This window comes from Mesoplodon bidens, assembly GCF_964165515.1.
Source record: "Mesoplodon bidens genome assembly, chromosome: 8".
In the NCBI taxonomy this organism is placed as follows: Eukaryota; Metazoa; Chordata; class Mammalia; order Artiodactyla; family Ziphiidae; genus Mesoplodon; species Mesoplodon bidens.
In genome coordinates this window covers 33,827,449-33,839,760 of record NC_138165.1, presented here as the reverse complement: position 1 = coordinate 33,839,760, position 12,312 = coordinate 33,827,449, and the positions used below count along the sequence as shown (strand labels likewise).

Here is a 12,312-nt window from a genome sequence, read left to right as displayed (position 1 = left end):
TTCCTAAGTCTTAACCCAACCCCGAATCAAAGTCCCACCTTGATAAACACCCTTCGAATGGCATTTTTGCCCAGCTCAGTGCCTCAGTGCCTAGGATGGTGCAAGGAACATAGCAGGCCCTCCATAAATAGGGAAACAATGTATTAAATTCCCCAAATGCCTATTACGCCATCATTAGATATTTCCTTTTCCCATTCTGGGTCATAGGGACAGTCCAAAATCGATTTTTTCCACCACCATGACGCACAGACAAATCTATCATCTACATTCCCATCTTATATCTTAACCCCAAAGCCAAGCTCTTAAAAGGCCCAGACATTTCAGCAGGGCTGTTTTTTCCTTGGGCTCTGTCTTTACAGCCCTTGAAAGAGTCTCCTCCTTGATCATCTCCCCATCCAAAGTCTCAGTCCCACATACTGAAGGACTTGCCTCCCCCATCAAAGACTCTAATTCAGAATATACCTCTGCTCCAGGAATATTTACTCCCACTTTCTCCAATCCTTATCCAAAAAGCACATGTACCAATTAAACTGCAACCCCCTCCCTCCCCACCAAAAACAAGTATATAAGCCTTATTATACCAGACATCCATCAAAATATAACATCCCATGGAATGCTTCTCTACTGTCTCTATTATTACTGTATGTTATCAAGAATTCATCTATTTCCTGGGGCACTTCCTTCATTCCTAAAACTATAAACACACATTACTGAACCCATCACAGGTAGTAAAAGTCCTGAAAAAACGAAAGAGAACAACAGATGGGGGAAAATAATTGACTGTCTTCTCCTCTCTGTTCATTATCCCTCTCCTTGCTGCAAGCATCTGACTATTTAAATTTATTGCTTCTACCCTTGCAAGAACAAGGTACATTTTGCATAGTGAAGCTTCTCTTTGTTTTGTTGATTCAAAATTGGGAGAAAGCATATTCAAAAGAGGTGGGATTATCCTAGGATACACTAATTTTTTTTCAAAAAATGTATAATTGTTTTGGATCTCCCCATAGTTGCTTGGTCCTTGATGTCTAATTTGCTCAAGTCAGTCCCAAAATAGAAACTTGAAAAGAGAGAAAATCATAAAAATTAAGTTCATAAGCTAATCATCACTTACAAGTCACCTGCCTTCTGCAGCCAGTAGCCTCCAAACTGAGGAATTCGCTGAAATGAAAGAAAACCTGCGGAGTCCAAAACTCCTATTACCTTTCACCACAGTTCACCGTTATCACTTTCCTTTAGTAAATAACATTGGCTTGGGTTGAAAACGTGAAAGATTAAAGAAGGTATTAAAAGAACCAGTCAATCCCCTTCTCACCCCAACACCACTGCCAGCCCTTCCAATTTCTGACTTAAAATCATTCAGCTGTTATCATATATAACTCTCCCACCTACAATGTGAATAATAATAGCTCCCAGGCTCTGTACTTTACATATATTCTTTCATTTAACGCATCCCAAAAGCCTGACATGTAAGTTTTAAAGTTCCCATTATACAGATGTGAAAACTGAGACCCTGAAGGAAACTAATGGCTACGAACTATATCAGTCAATAGAGTTATTTAAAATAGGCCATGCTGATACTTTGTTAATAGTGTAAGAGTATCTTAAAGATTAAATGGATATAGAACTCCTAAGATTTTTTAATTAGAACACTTTTAAATGCATACCTGTTTTTTCCTTGAATTTGCTTTGGGAAACAGGCTTGCTGACAACACAGATGTAAATGGAGAGCAGCATAGCTCAGGAAAAGGGTTTGGAATAGATGGCATTTCCAGAACATCAAGATCTTTCTTTTTTCTCCTACACCAAGAGAACATAGAATGTAATTTACATAAAACAGAATGTAAAATATAATTGCTGTCAGGATTAAAAAGTTAAGGCCAGCATGCACCACTGTGACAACACTAATATTATATAAAGTATATGGCAAAGGTCTGTGGTGTACTTTCTATGGGTCAAAATAAGTTAGTTAATTGATATAAATCAATCTTCTTTTGTATTCCTTTTTTGGGGTCCTTTAAAAAAAAATCACCAGGCCTGGAAACCCCATTTCCAGCACTTCTGATAATTTTCCTGAAGCTGAAATACATACTACAGAATTATTGATGCAAAACTCATCCTGAGGAGCTAGATATTGTTTTGCATCCGCTAAATTGACAAAGTCTATAAACATTTACTGAATTCATCCCTATGCTATTTTACTAATCACTTTTGGAAGTTATGGTTTATTAATTATAGCTGTGGTTCATCGCACTTCAAATTTCATTCACAATGTTGCCCACACACAGTCTGTTGATTTTTCAAGTGCTTATAGATACTAAACTGCAAGGCAGTGTTTTTGAGAAGGTTAAGTGAATAGAACTTGCTAGTGTTAATGTACTCTAGTCCATTGCGGAGTAATTTTAACTTCAGTGAAGTTGAAGCACTTTGAAAATCTGAAGAAGAAAAAAAAAACACCACTTAAATGTATGAATATAAAGGACTACAGATTTTTGTATTGTTGCATCCTTTTTCTTTCCTGAAGTATGTGCGAAATTGTGAACTCTACAGGCACTTAGTGCTGAATGCTATGGAGACTGGGAAACCTTTTAAAGCCTCTATTCTTTCCTGCTGAACAGCAAGACTGCTCAAATGTCAATCCGTGCTTTGCCTCTCCAGGGTCGCTGTAAGACTCTATGTGGGAGGTGAACTCATTTATTCTATGATTTTTTAAATATATGAAAGAAAATGATTTTTTTTTTTAATGCAGGACCACGAAGCAAGAAGGAAGAGGGCTGGCCAGCCTGGAGCTCGGCCTCCCAGTTCACACCGACGGGCAGAGGCGAGAGAGATCCGAAGCTCTCAATGAAACGGTGATGCTATTTATAAGGCGCCGAGAGATCGCAATGTCCTGCTGATCCGGTAGGAGACAGCTCAAAGGCAATTGTCTTCAGAGAGTTTCACAAACTTGGCCCCGCTCTGGGCACATGGCTCGCCCCCTAGGACCGCCTCCTCACCCCTTCGCCGGCTGCCAACCCAGGACACTCCCCCGCGCCCTCCGAGGGCTGCCTACCTGTCTGCAGCACAGCCGCGGGTCCCGTCCGGAGGGGGCAGGAGCGCCCGCGCGTGCAGCCAGGGTGCCGGCACCAGGTCGCGGGCGTCGCCCCTCCCCTGGGCAGCGCCGCACACCTGGGCGGCCAGCGGCGAGTCTCGGGCAGCCGCCCGACCCGTGGCGCTCTGCCCATCTTGCAGGGAAGTGGTCATTGTCGCCGGCCGGGGAGCTCAGGCGTCATGGGAGACCCGGCGCGTGGGGAGAAGGAGGTCGGGCGGCGGGAGGCGAGGTGCCGGCTCGGCAGCCAGAGCACGCTGCAGGTGCGGTGGCCTCGCCGCCTGCGCTCCGGGCCGGGGCGGCTCAGACGCTCGGCCGGGCGGTAGGCGAGGCGGCGGGGGAGGGGAGGGGGCGGAGGAGGAGGGTGGGGAGAGGGGAGGAGCGGCCGGTGGGTGGGGGCCGCGGGCGGCGGGGCGAGGCGCAGTGGGGGAGGGGAGGGAGCCGGGCGGGCCCCGCTCGGGGTCTGGGGCGCTGGGGGGCGCTGGCTCGGAGCCCGCGCCACCCGCGCGGGGCCCTGGCTACCGGCGCCCGAGGTCCGGGCCGCCGCCTCCCCAGGTGGGCGCCCGAGCGCGAGGCTGAGCCCGAAGTCGGGGCGGGCCCGCGCCGCGGGAGGTGGGACCCGTGTGAGCCGGCGCTCGCGCAGGGCTAGCCTGGCCGACCGCGGGCGGGGCAGGGGTCTGGGCAGCCCTGACCCCCAGACCCTTTCATTCTTCCTGCTCTGCTGTCTGAGATCACCTAAACTGTCGCCGGGCCGCCATGACAGGCCCCACCGTGCCTGGAGGCCAGGGGACCAGGGGCCCAGGTTTGTCCCAGTCTTTCCCCCACGTGCCTCTTCTTCCTTCCACTCCGCAGCTAAACACACGGGCGTGGGGAAGGGGTGGACGGGGACCAGGGAGTACAATCAGTGTAGAAAACTACTGAGATGTTTGAGGATTCTTAGTAAGGTATGAGTAAACCTGACGTTATCTTGGGAATTAGAAAAATTATTAATTTTCTTCTGATAAGAGTAGCTCTCATTTGCTGAGTCCCCACTCTGCCTAGTACTGCTCCACCTCACAACAGCCTCATAAATTAGATGTTTACCCCATTTTACAGTCAAGGAAATTGGGGCTCAGTGTCATGGAGTACCTGGTACAACATAGGGCTAGTAATAGTGCAGTCAGGCTTCCAATCCAGAAGATTCCATCCTCACCATCCAGACTGTTTGAAGTGGTAATTACATTAAGCTCACCCTCTGAGATAAGGCAACCCTACTCTGAATTCTTGGGTAGTAATTCTGTTTCTGCTCTTCCTGGGAGTGCCCTCATACCACTGCACTGTTTGGGATTTTCACGTTTCACACACTCTTTGTTCTTTGACCAAATTAGGTAACATCTGTCCCTGGCATCTGTTACACCAGGTTTTCTTAACCTTCACAACCTCTGCCCAGGGAAAGGCAAACACTGCCACCTGAAGAAACTGGCAAAATCCCCTCCTCCATATCTGTGTGTTCACACACACACACACACACACACACACACACACACACCCTTGGCACCAACCACTGCTGACACCCAGGGTTTGCTCACCCAGCCTGTGAGAAACCTGGAGTACTCCACTGAGGCAGGAAATCTTTGAGTCAAAGAGCTTACAGAATCCAAATTCTTCATTTTTCTGACGTCAAAATTAAGACCCAATAAAGAGCAGTACTGGCCTGGGTCACACATTGGGTGTGGTCTGCAGGACACTTTATACAATGCAATGGCTAAGCCCAGTAGTTCCCCTGAGGGATAAAATCAGTACTACTAATCATGATTATAGCTAACATATTGATGCTGTGTGCCAGGCAAAGCCCTCATTCACATCCCATTCCCTGAAGTATGGTCTGGATTCCGTATGTGGGTTTTAAGAGAGTTTAATGTAAAAGCATACAGATATGTTGAGGTCATTCCAGCAAAATAAAAAAGTCATGTATTTGCAGATAACTTGAGCTAAAGACATAAAGAAGTATACTTTCATCATCATGATCATCATCAATCATTCCTATTTTCATCCAAAAGTCCTGCAGGCAACCATTGCTCCTTTCTAAAAATGATATAGTTTGAGCATTCTAACAGGAAAGTGAATCAATGGCTGATGTTTATCCCCTCTCTCTTCTCAACAACTCTTTCTCCTTCTGTCTCTCATACACACACACACACACAGAGAGAGAGAGAGAGAGAGAGAGAGAGAGCAGATTGTCTTTTTTGCCAGAGAAAAGGGTAGGTGGAAACTGTATCTTTGGAATCACTGGAAATACTATTGCCCAGTAGTATTCCACTTCCCAGCATAAATTTTTAACCTCAAGAAAGAGTATTCATTGGTTAGAATGAAATCTCAATTGTGTCTCCCCTCTCTGGGCATTTTCTCACTTAGTGGAAATCCAGGGAGTATCCACTTGCAGGCTTTATGCTCCTTCTCTAACTTCCATGGGTAAAAATTGTTATACCTGTGGTAATTGGGGACAAAAAGAAAAAGAACAAATCTCTGAAGAATGAGAACCTAAATAGTTTTGTCTTGTAGATTGACGTTAATATTGAGTTTACTCCCAGACACCTTGAAGATCTATACCAAGAATGATAGAATTCCCTCATTCACATTTTTGAAGCAAGGCAACAAAAAAAAACTAGCTTTTGTATCCAGGAGGTTTACCAAAAAATGATTCTAAATAAAGAATTATGCAATATAAAAGGCGCAGAATACTACCACACCTAGTACAGCCTAAGAGAATACAGAGACATTTTTCTGTCAAAAGGGAAGTTAAAAAGAGATTTTCCTTCCCATAACTAACGAAGATATCTGAAACAATAAGGCAGATATCTTGGCACCAATGAGCGAGTCCTCCCCTAGTGGCCCTTGTCCCTTTTGATTTGAGCCTGTAAAATGGCAAAGGAAGCAGTTTGATACAAAAATATTATCATAAAAGGATAAATTTGGCTATATTAAGAACTTCTGTTTATCAAAAGATACCATTAAGAGGTCTAAGATGTAAGACATAGAATGGGAGAATAGATTTACAAGACATAACATAAGGTAGGGCCTTCCTACCCCTAAGAAAAATATGTCCTCCTTGCTTTATTCTCTCCCTTTCTCATCAAATCAAATGTCTTAATCCTTTATACTGGGAAAGATAACACATGTACAGAAACGAAGTGCACAAACAAAATCGTGTGATGAATTATCACAAGGCAAACACCGATGTCAGATCATGAAATGCATTATTGTCAGTCCTCCAAAAGTCCCGCCCTCCAATCCAGATTTTCAGAGTAATCAACTCATAGTTTAACGGTAAGTATCCATCCGTACTCACAATAGAGTAGGTTGTCTGGTTTGGAACTTTAAATGGATTCATGCAGTATGATCCTTTCGTGCTTGACTTGGTTCCCTTTACACGTTATTTACCATATTTTTCCATGCTTTTACAAGTATCTGTAGTTTTTCTAACTCTTCTATTGTATGTAAATACCACAATTCATGTATCCATTCTACTACTGATAAACATCTGAGCTATTTCCAGATTTGGACTGTTATTAGTATTGTTGCAGTGAACATTTTGCACCCTTCTCTTGGTGCACATATGCATGCATTTCTGCATGGCATGTATGCAGGAGTGGCACTGTGAGGTCATGGTGTGTCTATGCTCATCTCCTGTAGATTCTGCCAGTTTCTAGATTAGTTGTACCAATTTTCACGACCACCAGCAATGCATACCTTTCCCCAGTTCTTCACATCCTTGACAATTGGAATATTATTAGAATTTTTACAATAGATATTCTGGTGCACGTACAGAGATACCTCATGGTGGAATTTGACTTTTCTTGATGACTCATGAGGTTGAGCACTTTTTCACGTGATTATTTGCCATTTAGACGTTCTCTTTTGCTAAGTACCAATTCTCCTGCCCATTTTATGATGAGTTGTCTGTCTTTTTTCTTATTTGTTTTATGTTCTAGTTACCAGCTATTTTTTAGTTATGTCTTGTAAATCTATTCTCCCATTCTATGTCTTACATCTTAGACCTCTTAATGGTATCTTTTGATAAACAGAAGTCCTTAATATAATACAGCCAAATTTATCTTTTTATGGTGATATTTTTGTATACTGCTTAGAAATTTTCCCTATATATTGCAGAAATTTATTGTTTTGCTTTTCACATTTAAATCTGTGATCCACCTGATTTTTTTTTCTAATGCTTTGAAAGTGTGAAAATATAGAGATTGTTTTATTTTTGTCCCCATAAATAGGTAATTGTCACAGGCTCATTCATTGAAAGGATTATTCTTTCCTCACAACTTTACAGTGCCTCTTTTGTCTAATTCACTTGTTCATCTATCCATGGGTCTTTTCTGGGCTCTTCTATTCCATTGGTTTATTTATCAATATTTATGACAATATCACATTGCCTTGATTACTATGATTTAGAAAGTTCTTAATATTCAGTAAAACAAGGCTTTTCATTTTATTCTTCTTCAGTCTATTAATTTTAGAATTAGATTCACAAGTTCTGCAAAGACCTGCAGGGATTTTGACTGGATTATATTAAATCTATAAATCAGTCTGGGGAGAAATAATATTTTTAAAAAGGCACAATCCATGAAATTCCTATGTCTTTTCAGTTGATTATATCTTTAATTTGTTGCAATAATGCTTCATGGTTTTTTTCATAGATACCTTACACATGTATTGTTAAACATGTTCTTAGATATCTGATATTTTTACACTATTTTGGATACATTTTTAAAATTTGATTTTCTATCATTTGTTGTTGATGAGAAAAACAACTGATTTTTGTGTATTGATCTTTTTTTTTACCACATAATTACTTTCACACATTAATTCTAGAAATTTTACTGAAAACATTCTTAGGTTTTCAATATACATGACCATATTATCTATGAATAATGACAGTTTTAATCATTGTCCTAATTTTTATATCTTTTATGTCTTTTTTTTAGTTTTACTACACTGCTTAGGAATTTGAGAATAATGTTGAATATGAGTGTTGGTAGCACAGATTCTAGTCTTATTCCCCATCTCAAATGGATAGATACTAAATATAATATTGTCATACACTTATCATAAGGAAGGAGGGTTCCCTCATATTCCTTGTTTACTAAGAATTTTTATCATGAGTGGATATTGAATACTATTAAACAGCATTTCTGCAACTACTGAGTTGATTATATGGTTTTCCTCCTTCATTCTATTGAAGTAATGAGTTATGTTGATTTTTTTAATGGTAAACTAAACTTGCATTCATAGAATAAACCCTACTCATTCTTTCTAACATTTTTTTTATGTTTGCTGATACTTGTTTATAATTTTTGCATCTATGTTCATGAATGAGATTGGCCTGTAATTTTTCTTTCTCATAGTATTCTTATGAAGTGTTGGTATAAGGTTATGATGGCCTTATTATAGATGAGGAGTGTCCCTCTTTTTATCTTGCCTTAAAGAATGTATATATAACATTGGTGTTCTTTGTTTCTTAATAGTTAATACAATTTACTTATAAAGTAATTTGGCCCTGTGGTTTTCTTTGTGGGAAAGTTTTTAATAAATGACTTAATATTTTTAATAGTTATAGGACTACTCTAATATTCTTATTTCTTCTAGTGTCGATTTGACAAGTAGCATTTATAGGAATTCATCTCTTTCATCTAAATTTTCAAATGTTTTAGCAGAAATTATTCATACTTTCTTCTTAACTTTTTAATACCTAAAGGATTTAATGTGTTGGCCTATTCCTTATTCCTAACCTTGGATATTTGTGCCTTCTCTCTTTTTTCTTGATTATATTCACCAGAATTTATGAATTTTAAAGCTTTTCAGGAATGACCTTATTGTCTGATTGTGTTTGGTCTTGTTTATTTCTATTCTTGTCTTTTCTATTTCCCTCCTTGCACTTTCTTTGGGTTTATTTGCTATTCTTTTTTTTTCCCCTAAATTTTTCATGTGGATGCTTATAGCTCATTGATATTTAGCTTTTCATATTTTCTAATATTCACATTTAAAGACATCTATTTCCTGTCAGGTATGACCATAGCTGTATCTCTCAAGCTTTAATGAGCTGTATTTTGATTATTATTCAGTTCAATGTATTTTCCATTATGATAGAGTTTTTTCTAGCTGTATTTCTGTTTTGGCCTTTTTTTTTTTTTGCGGTACGCGGGCCTCTCACTGCTGTGGCCTCTCCCGTTGCAGAGCACAGGCTCCGGATGCGCAGGCTCAACGGCCATGGCTCACAGGCCCAGCCGCTCCGCGGCATGTGGGATCCTCCCGGACCGGGGCACGACCCCACGTCCCCTGCATCGGCAGGCAGACCCTCAACCACTGCGCCACCAGGGAAGCCCTCTTTTTTTAATATATAGTTTAATTTCCTAGTTGTCACAGAATATATATGATTTCAGTCCTTTGAAATTTGTTGAAACTTGCTTTTTGGCCCAGCATATGATCAACATTTATAATAGTATGTGTGTGCTTGAAATGAAGGTATTTTCTGTGGTTGTTGGATTTATTGTTCTACATATATATATAAAACATGTCAATTAGGTCAGATGTGTCAACCATGTTGTTTAAATTCTCTGTATTCATAATGATTTTTTATTTGTTTATTCTACCATATTCTAAGAGATGTTATATTAAAATCCCCCAGTATGATTGTGGATTTTTTTTTTTACCGTATACATTCTATTTTGCTTTATAGGTGTTAAAGCTATATTTTTAGAAGTTAATTTTAGTATATTATTTTACAAATTTAGAACTAGTAGGTCTTCTTGGTAAATTGAAGCAGTGAACATTTTGAGGTGTTCGCCTTTATCTCTAGTAACTTTTCTGCCTTCACGTTTTTGTCTGATATTAATACAGTTTGGCTGATGTTTTATGGTACATCTTTTTTCCATACTTTCTGTCAACATTTTTTTTATCTCCATTTTTAGAAGTGTCTTTTGTAAATGACATATGATTAAGTCTCTTTGCTCATTTGGTTTTTATCCAAGTAGATGATCATTGCTTTTAATTGAAGAACATTTTGGGTTAAATCTCTATCCCAAGAAGTGCTATCTCCTTATCTAACCATTTCTGTGTTCCTTTTCCCCTTCTTTCTTATCTTCTCTTGGATTATTTTGTATTGTTTCATGTTTTCCCCTCTGCTTATTCATTTGTCCCATCTGACTCATTCATTTTCCATCCTTTTCCACCTTGCCCTGGGCCCCAGGAAGGTCAACTTTATGGATGACATCAAAGAGCTTCCTTGCTTTCTGATTTCTGGTTGGTTTTGTTCAATGGAAGACACCAGTAAGAGATTGAAAAGTGGGAAGAATATGAAGTTGGGATATTTATTCTCTTTTTCCCCTGTCAGGTGGCATGGTTCCTCTCCTGCAATGCAATCTACTACATGTGTAAGTGTTACCTGACCTCTTTATGTAACCCTATGGGAATTTCAGGCTCAGAGAACTGCACAAATGCTGATACTCTGGCTACTGCTATTACTGTGAATGACAAACTGTCCTTTGTCTCTGACCCAGGAGTTTTGTGTCTTTTGCCAGCATCCTTGAAACTACAGCAGGATAATTTGTCAGCTTGCAAACTGAGCAAAATCTCAGACAATTCTTGACACAATGGAGTTCCGCACTATCTTCTTTTGTTATATTTTATTTTGTTTTGTTTACACTTGGTCACATCTTTATAAAGAGCTCCTTTATTAAGCTCTCTTCAAATTACCCAGCTTGAATGTGCCATCTGTTTCCTTCATTATTAACTTGGGACTAACGCACATTTTTACTATTCTTTTAGTGATTATATCAGCGATCACAGCATATATTCTTGACTTATCAAATTATATTTATTTAATTTTACCATCTTTCCAGATAATGCAAGGGTATTAGAGCACTTTTGTATGAAATGTCCAGAATAAGCAAATCTATAGAGACAGAAAGTAGATTATTGGTTACCTAGGGCTGCGTGGGTTGGGGTAAAATGGACAGTGATTGCTAACGGGTATGAGTTTCTTTTGGGGGTAATGAAAATGTTCTAAAATTAATTGTAATGTTGGTTGTACAAATCTGTGCATATATTAATAGCTATTGGATTGTACATTTTAAGTGGTGAATTATATGTTATGTGAACATAGTGGTGATTGTACATTTTAAGTGGTGAATTATATGTTATGTGAACATCTCAACATAGTTGGATGCTCCCTGGTGAGAGCTTCATTCACCTAGCATAAGTTTTCAAGGTTCATACATGTTGTAGCACGTGTAAGTACTTCATTCCTTTTTTACTGAGGAAAAATGGTCTATCGTATGTGTATACATTTTGTTTATCCATTCATCATTTGATGGATATTTGGATTTTTTCCACTTTTTGGCTATTGTGTATAGTGCCACAACGAACATTTGCATACAAGGTTTTGTGCAGACATATGTTTTCACTTCTATTTGGAATTGCAGAGCTATATGGAAGCTCTATGTTTAATCATTTAAGGAACTTCCAGAATATCTTCCAAGGTGTCTGCATCACTTTGTTTTCCAACCAGCAGTACAAAAGTGTTCCAATTTCTCCACATTTTGACTAACACTTATTATCTCTCTTTTGAATATAGCCATTCCAGTAGGTGCCAAGTGGTTTCTCGTTATGGTTTTGATTCGCATTTCCCAAATGGCTAACAATGTTGACTCTGGCTTCTTTCAACAATGTTTTCTAGTTTTTGGATTATAAATGTTGTACTACTTTTTAAAAATTTATTACTAAGTACTTTATCTTTTTGATGCTAATGTAAATGGAATTGTTTTCTTAATTTCATATTTGGATCATTCATTTCTACTTTATATAAATCAAATTGATTTTTGTATATTGATCCTGTATCCTGCAACCTTGCCAAACTCACTTATTAGTTCTAATAGGTTTTTGGGTGTTTTTGGGTGTGTGTGTGTGATTTCTTAGGATTTTTCACATACCAGATCAGGTCATTTGCAAATAGAGACTATTTTAGTTCTTCATTTCCAGTCTGGATACCTTTTATTTTGCTTTTCTTTTTTTGTTCTTTTTTTTTTTCTTTTTGCCTAACTGCCCTGACTAGAACCTCCAGTTCAATGTTGAATAGAAGTAGTGAGAACAGATATCCTTGTCTTGATTCTTATCATAGGGGGGAAAATTCAATCTTTCAGCATTAAGTATGGTGTTAGCTGTGTGTTTTCATAGACTTGACT

The 12,312-nt window shown here is 39.3% G+C and overlaps 1 protein-coding gene across 1 annotated transcript in view; it reads right to left on the bottom strand.

Moving 5' to 3' along the window:
• The window catches only part of GRB14 (growth factor receptor bound protein 14), a 126,912-nt gene extending 123,521 nt beyond the window's left edge, over window positions 1-3,391 (bottom strand). The window contains exons 1-2 of the mRNA XM_081242222.1: window positions 3,050-3,391; window positions 1,665-1,797 (exon numbers count right to left, since the gene is read on the bottom strand). Of these exons, the coding sequence (XP_081098348.1) occupies window positions 1,665-1,797; window positions 3,050-3,240 (324 nt within the window). The 5' untranslated portion in view covers window positions 3,241-3,391. The remainder of the gene's footprint in view (window positions 1-1,664; window positions 1,798-3,049) is intronic.
• Between the last annotated feature and the right edge of the window lie 8,921 nt (window positions 3,392-12,312).